The sequence below is a fragment of the Mobula birostris genome, chromosome 3, assembly GCF_030028105.1.
Source record: "Mobula birostris isolate sMobBir1 chromosome 3, sMobBir1.hap1, whole genome shotgun sequence".
Lineage (NCBI taxonomy): Eukaryota > Metazoa > Chordata > Chondrichthyes > Myliobatiformes > Myliobatidae > Mobula > Mobula birostris.
The window spans coordinates 131,676,754-131,691,553 of NC_092372.1; the positions used below are offsets into that span (position 1 = coordinate 131,676,754).

General features: G+C 40.9%; 1 protein-coding gene across 2 annotated transcripts in view; it reads right to left on the reverse strand.

Moving 5' to 3' along the window:
- sp4 (sp4 transcription factor) overlaps positions 1-14,800 on the reverse strand; it is a 74,445-nt gene that overhangs the window by 13,173 nt on the left and 46,472 nt on the right. For both annotated transcript variants that reach the window (XM_072253362.1, XM_072253363.1), the window contains exon 5: positions 13,334-13,533. In XM_072253362.1, coding sequence (XP_072109463.1) covers positions 13,334-13,533 — 200 coding nt within the window. The remainder of the gene's footprint in view (positions 1-13,333; positions 13,534-14,800) is intronic.

The window sequence follows — 14,800 nt, forward strand, 5'->3', positions numbered from 1 at the left end:
AACACCACAATGAAACAAAAAATAAAATGAACTAAATTTTGCTCTGCTAGATCATCAAATTACATTGCCATTAATTAGATTTCTCCCTGCAGGTTTAAGTTTGTAGAATGTTTTCAATGGCAAGTTGTGACAGTGAAAGTTGTTAACATCAAAGCGGACAACTCAGATTTTAGGAAGCTGTCTGTTATATCACTCTCTGCAGAACATTGACGACTCCTCCGTAGAGATCGTTAAGAGCACCAAATTTCTTGGTGTTCACCTGGTGGAGAATCTCACCTGGTCTCTCAACACCAGCTCCATAGAAAAGAAAGCCCAGCGGCGTCTCTACTTTCTGCAAAGGCTGAGAAAAGTCCATCTCCCACCCCCCATCCTCACCACATCCTACAGAGGTTGTATTGAGAGCATCCTGAGCAGCTGCATCACTTTCTGGTTCGGAAACTGCACCATCTCGGATCGCAAGACCCTGCAGCGGATAGTGAGGTCAGCTGAGAAGATCATCGGGGTCTCTCTTCCTACCATTACAGACATTTATACCACACGCTGCATCCGTAAAGCAAACAGCATTATGAAGGATCCCATGCACCCCTCATACAAACTCTTCTCCCTCCTGCCATCTGGCAAAAGGCACCGAAGTATTCGGGCTCTCACAACCAGACTATGTAACAGTTTCTTCCCACAAGCCATCAGACTCCTCAATACCCAAAGCCTGGACTGACACCAACCTACTGCCCTCTACTGTGCCTATTGTCTTGTTTATTATTTATTGTAATGCCTGCACTGCTTTGTGCACTTTACGCAGTTCTGGGTAGGTCTGTAGTCTAGTGTAGTTTTTTGTTTTACGTAGTTCAGTGTAGTTTTTGTGTTGTTTCATCTAGCACCATGGTCCTGAAAACTGTTGTCTCGTTTTTACTGTGTACTGTACCAGCAGTTATGGTCGAAATGACAATAAAAAGTGACTTGACTTGACTAATCATGTTGAAGCACTGGAAAATTAACATAAGGAGAGAGGAAAATAAACTACACCAAGTAAATTCAAGGTCAAATCAGTTACAATTAAGTTGGATTTTAATGAGTAGAGTAGGAAAATGGATAAATAATAAGTTAGGTTCTTTTTGTGCTTAAATGGAATTTTCCTCTAAACACAAATAAGGCACTACATGGAACAAATAAATAAGGAATGAGATGTCATGTTAATGTCATGTTAGTCAATTAATTTTCAGGTTGCTCGAACTCTAACAGCATTTATTTAGTCAATGAAAGGCTATTACAACTACAATGGGCAACACTTATCTAAACTTTCCTGATCAAAACTTTAAGTTGCAGCCTTTTAAAAGCTCACCATCATTCTGGTGTGAAAATCTGGGTCAATATCACATGAAGGTTAAAAATTAGTTTATACTTCTAAAGAACTGAGCATCCACTTGAAACTGACTGAAGATTAATAAACAATCACTTGAACAAAATTGGACTGAAAGTTTGATCCAGAAGCTGAGAACCTCAGCCAAATTGTTCTCAGTCAACTACAACACTAACAAAGCATGATACCAAAATGGAATAGGCTCTAAGGCCAAGCAAGAACTCGTGCCTGAGGAGTGACTTAGATCTGCTCCAGTTTGCCACCAGGTCAACAGCAGGGGCCATTTAATTGGTTCTCCACTCATCACTGGAATATCTGAACAGTAACGATGCATACACAAGGATACACTTCACTGTGTGCAGCTCAGCATTTAACACTATCATCTTAATCATTAAGCTCCACAACCAAGGCCTCACTACATCCTTGTGTAACTGGATACTCTATTTCCTCACTTGCAGAGCCCAATTAGTGCAGATTGGCAACAACATCTCCTCCACAATCACCATCAGCATAGGTGCACCACAAGGCTGTGTGCTTAGTCCCAGCTCTGCTCACATTCTACTTATGACTGTGAGATATTTCAGTTCGTTACACGACAGCACTGTTGTTGTCTAATCAAAGGCGGTGCTGAATTGGCCCACTGAAAATCTGACTGAGTGGTGCTTTGGCTTTGCTGACTCACACAACATCAGCAAAACCAAACAGCTAATTATTGACTACAGGAAGAAGAGATCTGGAGTTCATGAGCCAGTGCTCATTTGGGGATTGAAGGTGGAGAGGGTAAGTAACTTTAAATTTCAGGGTGATCTATCCTGAGTTCAGCACTAAAGTGTCAAAGAAAGTATGGAAGCGTTTCTACTTTCTTATAAGTTTGCACAGAACTGGCATGTCATCGAAAACTTTGACAAACTTCTATACATGCATAGTGGAAGAGTATCCTGACTGGTTGCATCATGGCCCGGCGTGGAAACAGGAGTGTCCGAGAAAAGCCTGAAGTGGTAGATACAGCCCAGTTAATCACACGAAAAGCCCTCCCCACTATTGAGCACATCTACAAAAAAAAACAGTGCCACAAGAAAGCAGCACCCATCATTGAGAACCCCTATCATCTAGACCATGCTCTCTTCTCACTCCTCCAGTCTACTTGCATTCAGTGGTCAATATGCAATCTTCACACCAGTGTGAGCACGACTTCAGGATTGAAGGACGTCCATTTAGAACTGAGATGCGGAGAAATTACTTTAGTCAGAGGGTGGTAAATCTGTGGAATTTGTTGTCATGAGCGGCTGTGGAGGCCAAGTCATTGGGTGTATTTAAGGCAGAGATAGATAGGTTCTTCATTAGGCAGGGCTTCAAAGGGTATGGGGAGAAGGCAGGGGGAGTGAGGATGACTGGAAGAATTCTATCAGCCATGATTGAATGACGGAGCAGACTTGATGGGCCGAATGGCCCACTTCTGCCCCTATAACTTATGGTCTTATGGGTGCCCAATTACTTTTAATTCTTCATCGAAACATAGAAAATAGGTGCAGGAGTAGGCCATTCAGCCCTTCGAGCCTGCACCGCCATTCAGTATGATCATGGCTAATCATCCAACACAGAACCCTGCACCGGCCTTCTCTCCATACCCCCTGATCCCTTTAGCCACAAGGGCCATATCTAACTCCCTCTTAAATATAGCCAATGAACTGGCTTCAACTGTTTCTTGGTGGCAGAGAACTCCACAGATTCACCACTCTCTGTGGTGAATTCATTGGACCTTCGTACTCTCACATTGAAGGAGATGAGGAGTAGCACCTCAACTTCCATCTGGGCATAATCCTGAGTCAAAAGGACATTCAACAATTGCAGGTACCTCACCTTCTCTGTTATTATCTGAACTGGCAATTTTTGAACATCCACCTGCAATATTAGGTCACATTTCTCTTTCCCCATTAACAATGGTTGATCTGCTGACTAATCCAATACTGCCTCTTGAATTACACAGCTTTTATATGTTCCTTTGTTTATTTATACTTGGCATGTTTGTCTTTCTTTGTAAGTGCTCTCATCATAGTATGGAGATAACTGCACCAAAATGCTCAACCCTGACCTCATCTTATCAAAAAGTACACCCTTCATCCTATCCATTTCACAACCTCGCCTTTTCTGCTTTTTAAAACTAGTTATTTTTCTTCTATCCACACCTCCCCCCTGCGGTTCTAACAAATGATCATGGACCTGAAACACTCACTGCTTCTCTTCCTGGCACTTCCAGCACATTTGTTTTTATGCCAGCTAGTTATGGTTGCTAAGGTTTATAATCCACATTACCCTATTCAAATACACATAATTCAGATCAAAGCATTTTGTAAAGCTACATTCACCAAAATAAATGGGACTTCAGAGGCCTGAAGAAAAATAATCATATGGAATTTCTTTCTTCAACAACTGATACTTAATCTTTTCACAATAGTATCTCTGACAATGGAATATAAAACAGCAGTGTTCATGAGGAGGTATAAAAAAGACTTCGTTGCTATTAATTTGGTAGCAATAGTGATGCTATTAAAGCTCCAGGCATCAGAGTTCATTTCTGACATTCTCTGTAAGGAGTTTGTACGTCTGCCTTGTGGAATGAATGGGTTTTTCCCAAGTGCTCCAGCTCCCCCCCACAATCCAAAGACATACCAGATAGGTTAACTTGTCATTGGAACGTGCCCCATTATCAGGTTAGGGTTAAATCGGGGTTGTCAGCGGCAGCTAAAGGTGCGCAGCCTGAAGGATCAGAAGTGCCGACTCTGCACTGCATCACTAAATAATATCTGCTAAAAATCAGATAGGGGCACATATTAAATAAGTTCAACCATGCCTGGAACATTGTTAATTACGGCAAAAATGTGTCCTTCATGCTCAAGTTCCTGTGTGCTACTTAGAGATTACAACTCAGTAAGTACCTGCATAAGATGAACTCCATAGTTCATTGTTACTGCAACTTGTCCTGAGGCCAGTTCAGACAGCGAGAATAGCAAGTCATCGTGGTTGCAGCTATTACAAATGATTTTCAAATCAGTTATTAGCTATTTTGATGGTCTTTCAAGGGTTCCCAACGTGGGCGCCCACAGACCCTTTGCTGAATGGTATTGGTCCATGGCATAAAAAGGGTTGGGAACTCCTGTTGGTCACTTTGTTTAACTAGAAGCACAACTTTTGCTGATCCAGTGATATTGATTGAAAATATCATAAAGAATAACAAATATTGAACAGTCACCGAGTTCTCCTTTCTATATGTAGATACAGTATTTTGCTCAGATGCAAGGATCATGTTTTTTGATTTCTCAAGTGTCTTCAATACACTCAGCCCTCATGCTGGCGGAAAAGCTCCATACAATGCAGGTTGGCACTTCCATTGTATCTTGGATAATGAGTGGCAGACCACAATATGTGCAGTTTCAGAGATGTGTGTCAGACATGGCTTCAAGCCACACAGGGGGCTGTATTGGCTCCCTTCCTAATTACCCTGTATACCTCGGACTTTAGATACAACAGAATCATGTCATCCGCAGAAATTCTCTGATGACTCAGCAATTGTTGAGTGTAAAAAGAGAGGATGGGAAGATGAATACAGGGCCCTGGTGGAGGACTTTGTCAAATGGTGCAAGCTGAATCATCTGCAGCTCAACAAAGGAGATGGTGATGGACTTTAGGAAGACTAGGCCTGTACTGCTCCCTGTTACCATTGTTGGTGAGGACATGGATGTGCTGAGGACCTACAAGTACCTGGGGGTGCACCTGGATGACAGACCTGAGTGGGACACCAAAACAGAGGCTGTGTACAAGAAGGGCCAGATCGCCTCTACTTCCTGACGAGACTGAGAAGTCCTTTGGAGGATGAGGGCTGCTTCTTCACATGTTCTACCAGTCTGTTGTCATCATACAATCTTCTATGCAGTGGTGTGCTGGGGCAAAGGCATCAACATAGGCGATGCCAACAGGCTCAATAAACTGATTAGAAAGGTGGTTCTATTATAGGAGTCAAACTGGACACGCTGAAGCCTGTGGTAGAACAAAGGACCCTTTGTCTAGAATTGCCAGGATTTTCCAATGTTTCTCACTCTCTGCATGCCACCTTGGCTGAAGAAAAGAGCGCTATATGAGGCTACTCTTACCCTCCATTAGGCTCTATAATCAGTCAACCTATAGCCGGGGAAGTGATGATCCCTCCTCCTGTTAGACTGCTATTAACCCCTAGTTACCAGAGCTCTGCTTAAACTCTGTTTACCACACCCTGCTATTGTGGACACCCTGTGCAATACTACTGTCATTTCTTATCTGGACAGTGTGAGTGTACAGTGTGAATATTACAGTAATTCTTGAACTACCATCTTAGCAGTGTAAACTTGGAAATTTTGTAATCTATTGACTTGTAAATCTTGTACATATTTTTAAGGCAACTTTTTTTTATTCTTCTTATCTTTATTTTCTAATATTTGTATATCTGTGCACTTGTAATGCTACTGTGACATTGTAATGTCCTTTGGGATCAATAAAGTATCTATCTATCTATTCATTAAACATGGTCCATTTCCCAGTGTCCAAAATCTAGACAGGCACCAGTGCCTTTCCAGGGGAGGCAAAGGGGATTGGGGAAAAATGTCTAAAACATCAATTACAGTGAGTTAGTAGAGTGCAGGGGCAGGATCCCAGCTCCAGAGTCGCTCATTCTCTGGGACAACCGGAATTAGATGCTAGGATTGTTCTGTTTATTTCCATTTAAAACTAATGTAATGCCCTGGTTAAGATTTTTATTGCTATGCTGTAGGTACCTCATTTTAGCATTCTGCAAGTCCTGCTTTCAGCCTGTTTAGGTTTGAGCTGAGATAAGGGGCTTTCTGTTCACCTTAGGAATGTGCTGTCAGCCAATCAGGATGATAGGATTGGGAGAAGGTTCTAGAAATCACTGGGGGGGGGGACGGGGGGGGAGGCTTTTGTTGGAGGGAGCTGGGAGAAAACAGGAGGGAAGGTGGTGGAGGATGTCGTCCCTGTTGCACAAAGTGCTTTGTGCAGATGAACGGCTTCAAGGAGGAAGAACCAATACTCCCGTGGGTGAGCCCGTTTGTTCAAGATGGATTTCGAGTGACATTCGGAAAGTAGTGTGTGCTTTCACACAGACCACGGGTCAGGCGCCGAGTTACAGACAAGGTCAAGATTTGAGCTCCACTGTGCACATGTGACTGTTTCAACCATAACAGGCTCTTTTTGGTTTTTTTTCTTTCCTTTAATTACTATATTTGGGTGCAGTGTACGATCTGTTATTTCTTGCTGATGGGCAACTGCTGGGGGCAGTAAATCACACAGCATTCACACAAACCGAGGCTTGGGTGGGTAAGACATCCCAATCTCAAGTCATATCCATCCTAGACGTACGGAGCCTGTGAAAGGTGGGTTCCTCACCTCGGAATCCAGTGGCTGTTAGTGAGGGGCTAATGAGTCACATTTCCAGAGACGCCCAGTAAAAAGGGATTTAACCAAAAAAAAAAAAATAAATCGCAATCCTGGGATGCAACAGTCATGGTAGGGGAAAAAAAGTTTATTGCCTATGCCAGGTATCCAAAGGGTGTCAACCATATTGTCTGTTACTCATATTGCAAAGGTTGCCAAAGGGATGAAGGCAGCAGTTTTACTTTCCTAGATATCTTAATAAAATTTGCTGAGTTTTACATCAATGCACCTGCAATCATACCCGGGTTTTTTAACCGCTGCTCTACAAATGTTATTTTACTGCATTAAATCACTTGTCACAGAATGACCAGAATTTCTAATTTTGAGCTTACCAGTCCAAAAACATGAGACTATCTTCTACTACACATCAGAAACTGGACACAGATCCTCCCCTAATTAAGTGAGGGCCCTGCTCCTGAGAACTGTCTATATCTCAAATAGCTCACAAGTAGGAAATGCAGCTGTGAACTGAGTTCTCATACAGCAGATTCCTACAGCTTTACAGCAGCCCACTAATCCACTCTACTGGTCTCTGAAAAACTCACTCATATGTATGGGCTGTACATAAGCCAGGCACTTGTAGACTGGGAAGGACCTACAGTGTTTCAAGACAAGAGACAAGGGATCTACAAAGTGATCTAAATTAATCACAAATATAAAAAAAAATTGATTGCATAAGTATTCACCCCTTTTAACATGACACACCAAATCATCATTGGTCCATGGTTTTAGAAATCTCATAATTAGTTAAATGGTGCAATCAAGCTGTTTCAATTGATAGTAGTAAAAATACACTTGTATCTGGAAGGTCCAACTGCTGGTGAGTCAGTATCCTGGCAAAAACTACACCACGAAGTCCAAAGAAGACTCCAAGCAGTTTCACAAATAGGTTATTGAAAAGCACAAGTCAGGAGATGGATAAAGAAAACTTCCAAGTCACTGAATGTCCCTTGGAATACAGTTAAGTCAATCAACAAGAAATAGAAAGAATATGGCACAGCTGTAAATCTGCCTACAGCAGGCCATCCTCAAAAGGGGACCTATGACAACTCTGGAGGAGTTACAAACTTTAGTAGCTAAGACGGGTGAGATTGCGCATACACGACTGTTGCTCGGGTGCTTCACCAGTTGCAGCTTTATTGGAGAGTGGCAAAGAGAAAGCCACTGTGGAAAAAAACTCACATGAAATCTCGGCTGAAGTTTGCAAGGAACAGCTTCTTCCCCTCTGCCATCTGATTCTCGAATGGACTTTGAAGCTTTGGACACTACCTCACTTTTTTTTTTAAATATACAGTATTTCTGTTTTTTGCACATTTTTTAATAATCTATTCCATATACGTAATTGATTTACTTGTTTATTTATCTTTCTTTTATTTATTATTATTTTTCTCTCTCTGCTAGATTATGTATTGCATTGAACTGATGCTGCTAAGTTAACAAATTTCGCGTCACATGCCGGTGATAATAAACCTGATTCTGATTTGGGAGACTCTGAAGTCAGCTGGAAGAAAGTTCTATGGTCTGATGAAACCAAAATTGAGCTTTTTGGCCATCAGACTAAATGCTATGTTTGGCATAAGCCAAACACCGCACATAATCAAAAACACACCGTCCCTACTGTGAAGTGGTGGCTGCATCACGCTGTGGGGATGCTTCACTGCAGCAGGCCCTGGAAGGCTTGTGAAGGTAGAGGGTAAAACGAATGCAGCAAACTACAGGGAAACATTGGAGGAAACCTGATGTAGGCTGCAAGAGAACTGCGACCCCAAGTATAAAGCCAAACCTATGTAGGAATGACTTAAAAAGAACAAAGTTAATATCCTGGAGTGGCCAAGTCAGATGCCAGACCTCAATCTAATTAAGAATTGTAACTGGACTTGAAAAGGGTTGTTCACTCATGATCCCCATGCAATCTGACAGTTTGAGCAGTTGAATGAAGAAGAATGGGGAAAAATTGCAGTATCTAGATGTGCAAATTTGATAGAGACCTATGTACATGACTCAAGGCTGTAATTACTGCCAAAGGTGTATCTTTTGACTTGAAGGGGGTCAGTAATTATTGCAGAAATTTATTTTCACTTTGACACGAAAGAGTCTTCTCTGTTGATTAGTGTCAAAAAAGCCAAATTAAATCCTCTGGGATTCAATGTTGTAAAAGAATAAAACACGAGAACTTCCAAGGGAGGTGAATAACTTTTTATAGGCACTGCTTATCAAAACTGTCACTGAATTTTGAAAACAAATCAAGTATTAAATTTAAAGTAACAAAAACAAAAATATGGAATTGGAAAGTGTTACTTTTTTTAACTATTCATTTTTCAGCATCTGGGCATTACTGACAAAGCCAGCACTAATTAGGCAATGTCAACAGAGTATACAAGCTGGATGTTACGTTGCAATTATACAATTTCCCACTGAGGCTGCATGTGGAATACTGTATTCACCTTTGGAGACTCTGCTATAGAGAAGATGCCATTAAGCTGGAAAGAGCGCAGAGGAGATTTACGAGGATGCTGTTAGCACTTGAGGGACTAAGTTATAAGATCATAAGAGACAGAAGCAGAATTAGGCCATTCAGCCCATTGAGTCTGCTCCACTATTTCATCAAGGCTGATCTATTTCCCTCTCAACCCCATCCTCCTGCCTTCCCCACATAAACTTTCACACCCAAATCAAGAACCTATCAACCTCTACCTTAATTACACCCAATGACCTGGCCTCCACAACTGCCTGTGGCAACAAATTCCACAGATTCACTACCCTCTGGCTAAAGAAATTCTTCCTCATCTCCGTTGTAAATGAACATCCCTCTATTCTGAGGCAGTGCCCTCAGGTCTTAGTCCTTAGAGGGGAAATACCCTCTCCACATCCATTCTACCAAGGCCTTTCACCATTCAATAGGTTTCAATGAAATTCTGCCCACCCCCCATTCTTCTAAATGCCAGTGAGTACAGGCCCAGAGCATTCAATCGCTCCTCATATGATAACCCTTTCGTTCCCAGAATGATCCTTGGAATCTTATCCAATGTCAGCGCATCCTTTCTTAAAAAAGGGGCCCAAGACTGCTCTCAATACTCCAGGTGATGCCTCACCAGTGCCTTATAAAGCCTCAGCCATTACACCTTGCTTTTATATTCCAGTCCTCTCAAAAACAATGTGAACGTTGCATTTCTCTTCCTCACCAGACTCAAAACAGAAAATTAACCTTCAAGAAATCTTGCACAAGGACTCCGAAGTCCCTTTGCACTCGGATTTTTGTATTTTCTTCCCCTTTAGAAAATATTCTATGCTTTTATTCCTTCCACCAAAGTGTATGACCATACACCTCCAGAATGTATTCCACCTGTCACTTTGCCTACTCTCCTATCTGTCCAAATCCTTCCGCAGCCTCCTGGCTTCCTCAACACTACCTGCCCCCTCTATCTGTCTTTGTATCATCTGCCAACTTGGCCACAAAGCCAACAATTCCATCATCTAAATCACTGACATACACTACAAAAAGCAGTCCCAACACCAACCCCTGCAGAACACCATTAGTCATTGGTAGCTAATCAGAAAAGGCTCATTTTATTTCCACTCTTTGTTTTCTGCCAATCAGCCAATGCTCTATGTGAAAATCTTTCCATGGGCTCTCATTTCATTAAGCAGCCTCTTGTGTGGCACCTTGCCAAGGGCTTTCTGTCAATCCAAGTACACAACATCCACCAATTTGCCTTTGTCTATCCTGCTTGCTATTTCCTCAAAGAATTTCAACAGATTTGTCAGGCAAGATTTTCCTTTAAGGGAAGCATGCTGACTTTGGCCTATTGCATGCTGACTATGGCCTCCAAATACCCCAAAACCACATTTTTAACAATCAACTTCAACATCCTCCGAACCATTGAGGTCACATTAACTGGCCTATAATTTCTGGTTTTTCTGCCTCCCTCCCTTCTTGGAGAGTGGAATGACATTTGCAATTTTCGATTCCTCCAGAACCATGCCAGAATCAATTGATTCTCGAAAGATTATTACTAATGCCTCCAGAACCTCTTCAGCCACCTCTCATACAGCAAGATCAAGCAGATTGGAACTTTATTCACTGGAGTATAGGAAAATGAGGGGTGAATTATTTATTTATTTTTTTAAAAAAGAGGTGTATAAAGTCACGAGTTTTTTTTCTCCCTCGGGGTTGGTGATAACATGAGTTTAAGTGGAGACAGAGGCACAGGGAGACAGAGATTTAATGGGAACCTGGTTGCGCTTTTCAACCCAGACAGTGGTCAGTATATGGAAAGAGTTGCCAGAAGAGGAGGTTGAGGCAGGTACAGTAAAAACATTAAAAAACACTTAGGCAGGTACATGGATAGGAAAGGTTCAGAGGGACATTGACCAAACTAGACTAGTTTCGATAGGGACCTTCTTTAGCTTGGACCAGTTGGGATGAAGGGACTGTTTCTGTGTGGAATGACTATATCTGGTTTATGGGCATAATTAATAAACAAATAAATATACACAAATACACATATATAAAAACATGTTAAGAGTCAAACACAAGTGGATTCAGATTCACACAAAGACGAAATAGATAAGCATGACAGGTTTCCTTTCTGAAGTAGTGAACATGACAAATTAAAAAAAACTATTTAATTTATAGATTCTGAGATTATTATCTAAACTAACGGCTGCAAATTCCAGACTAACAACTTAATTTAAATTCCACAGATGCCATGCTGGGATTTAAACCTGGGTCTTTGAATCACTAGCATTGGTCTCTAGATTATTAATCAAGCTACAAATATACTTTCAAAGAAAAATACTGTTTAAAATTAAAAAAAAGTACCTTCCCCTTTGCCCCTTAATCAGCAGGCCAAGAAGCAACATTGAAATCTACAGGGTTTCACATCCAGACCGGGATCTGAACAATTTCCCATTGTAATGCTTTGGAATCCTGTCAGGACTGGACCACGTCATTCTTTTCTCAACACAGATACCATCGCTGGAGCATAAGGAAGCATATGTAAATATTGGACTTCAGTGATCATATAAAGTGCCAAGACAAGTTTAGAATGAGTCATACTTTGGATTCTGTTTGGTACATCTGGCCACAGTTTACAAGGTTTCTCCTGGAATGCCTCAACCCCATTAATTCCCTTTGGAAAGCTCTTGGGGCAACATTAAGCGTACTTACACTATCACTAAAGACGACATATCATAATGATGGTTGTGGTATTTAACATGAAGTCAGAGAGCAACTTCATTAATGAATGCTGAAGCTATTGCAATGCTCACAAGATGGCAACTATTCTACATTTTATTATACCTGAAACCACACAAAAAAATGGCTACTTATTTGATTTCAGTCACAGATCTAAATCTCCAAATCCCCAACATTAGCTTTGGCTTTCAACCAATCTCACTTAAATAAAAATGGAATCACAATCCAGTTGACTCAAAATTTGATCAGAGCTCATTCCTGGATGTAATAATTTTCTGAGGAAAAAAACCTTAAAACGTGTATTGCTTTCTTTATATTATATTTAATAATAGATGAATTTAAACAATATGATCAAGATTAGTAAACTAGATTAACCTGGATAACATACACTTAGAACAAGATTCATTTAAAGCAAACACTTAATAAAGTTTATGTACTGCAGTACTTTGAACTAACGTCAGCTATCAGTTAATGCAGCATGAAAATTGAATTCAGTAACACCTATCCATTTGGGGATCATGAGTGTTCTAAAGTACAAAAATGGCTGTTGTGTCCTGTGCACCCATTTGTGGCTTTCATAATACTGGAATCCAGACTGGTAAATGTATTTGTATGTAAAAATTGAACTACTGCCAGGTGAGACAGACTGTGATTTGACACCAGAGCTGCTATTCCAGCAGCAGTACTTAGTAAGAGATCAACAATTACCCAGTTCCTTAGTTTCTACCTCAAGATCCTCTATTGCTGTGATTCCACACATATCTGCAATTCATACTTTTTTTTAAACTTTTACGAAGTCACCAGGGACTGGTAATGTCAACTTCTTAAGGTGTTTTGCCAATTTCAAGGCTTCTAGACAAGACTGTTATTGGATAAATTAGGAAGCCTTAGTGTCACAGTAATTTTCCCATGAGAACTACAGTGAGGAATGTCCTGCACAACATCTGTGCTTCCATAAGGATGTCATCAACAGAACCTATCATCAGCAGCAGTCACAACTAAAATTCCAAAATTGTGTTTGGACTGAACCATCTTTAGAATTTTACATTTTTGTTTCTTTTGGGCTCAGATATTTTTCCAGCTCTTAATGCTTGAATGACAGGTCCTCAAGACTAATTTGGAAAAATCACTGATGAAATCAAGACTTTGGAAATATAGTTGCGGTCTCCCCCAGAGTGGAAAGTATGATGGCCAGTTGGTCTCATTAATAGATCTCATCTTGCCACACTGTTTACTTATAAATGCCTCTTATTTGTTAAAGAATTTTTTTTAAAAATCCAGCATTGTACATTGCTAACCTGTGTGAGTCCTTCTATGCCTCTGTAATTCATCGCTTCGTGTAAAACGCTTTCCACAGAAGAGCCAATTACACACAAATGGTCTTTCACCGGTGTGCCAGCGAAGGTGTGCCCGTAGATGGGATGTTTTACCATAAACTTTTCCACAGCCTTCCATGTGGCAGATGTGCTGTTTCTTCTTCCCTGGCTCGGTAGAGGTCCTATTCAAAAGAGAAGTTACAGAATGAAGATCCAAGAGCAAAAAAAAATTAAATCAGCCAAATTATTTTGTAAAGTAGTTACTTGTTAATATATTGTATAGTTCTACTGTAAATGACTGCAAGAAAATGAATTTCAAGTATATGGTGGCATTTACATACTTTGATAATAAATTTACTTTGAGCTTTGCTCAACATTTTAAAAAAAGTGTTTCGTAAAACCCAAAAATTGCCTATTGGCCATAAAACTGTTAGGATACTTCAGTTATATGAACTCAGCTGCTTGTTTGGAAGGGACCCAGATACATTGGAATGATAATTTTAAGTTGGCTTTTCCCAGATGGCATCCACCTTCCTCATTTTGATGGCAATAAACTTTATTAGTAGACAGTGTAAATATAGCAGGAATAATTAGAGGTAAAAAGGGTGAATTCATAAAAGGTGGCCATGTTTCACTTGAAGGTTAATTTGACATAACCAGATATTCCTCTATCCATTTCCTTTCAAGTTAGGTCCCTTCAGAATTGTGATACTCTCAGATGGAAAGTGGACAGAAATTTAAAAATCTGAAGGATTCTCTTCAAGTGCTGCCTCATGTACTCCTTGCAATTTTGGCTTCAATTGCAGATAATCTAGTTAGAGACTTGGTTCACTCAATTATAAAGAAATAACGCCCTTTATGTATTCTTTGATACAAAGATCAAAACTACCCCCGCGTGAACCCCTGCAGCAGCTGGCGGCCCAATAGTATCTGCCTCAGAAGCCAATGTGAGAACATCCATCAGGAGGGTGAACCCTCGCCAAGGTGCCAGGCCCCAGAGTACCTGGCAGGGCACTGAAAACCAATGCCAACCAACTGGCTGGAGCATTCAAAGACATCTTCAAACCCTGCACTGCTTCAGCTGGAGGTTCCCATGTTGCTTCAAAAGAGCATCAATCATACCACTGCCCAAGAAAAGTAGAGTGAGCTGCTCTAACGACTATTCCTCAGTAGCATTTCCATCTACTGTGATGAAGAGTCCTTTGGGAGATTGGTTATGGTTAGAATTCACTTGTGCATGAGTAAGCCTCTGGACCTGCTGCAATTTACCTACTGCCATAACATGTCTACAGCCGATGCAAACTTGCTGGCTCTCAATTGGCCTTGGGACACCTGGACAACAACATGTATGTCAGGCTGTGGCTTATTGGTTACAACTCAGCGTTCAACACCATCATCTATTCAGTACTAATCAACAAGATTCAAAACCTGTTTATTAAAAATAAACTT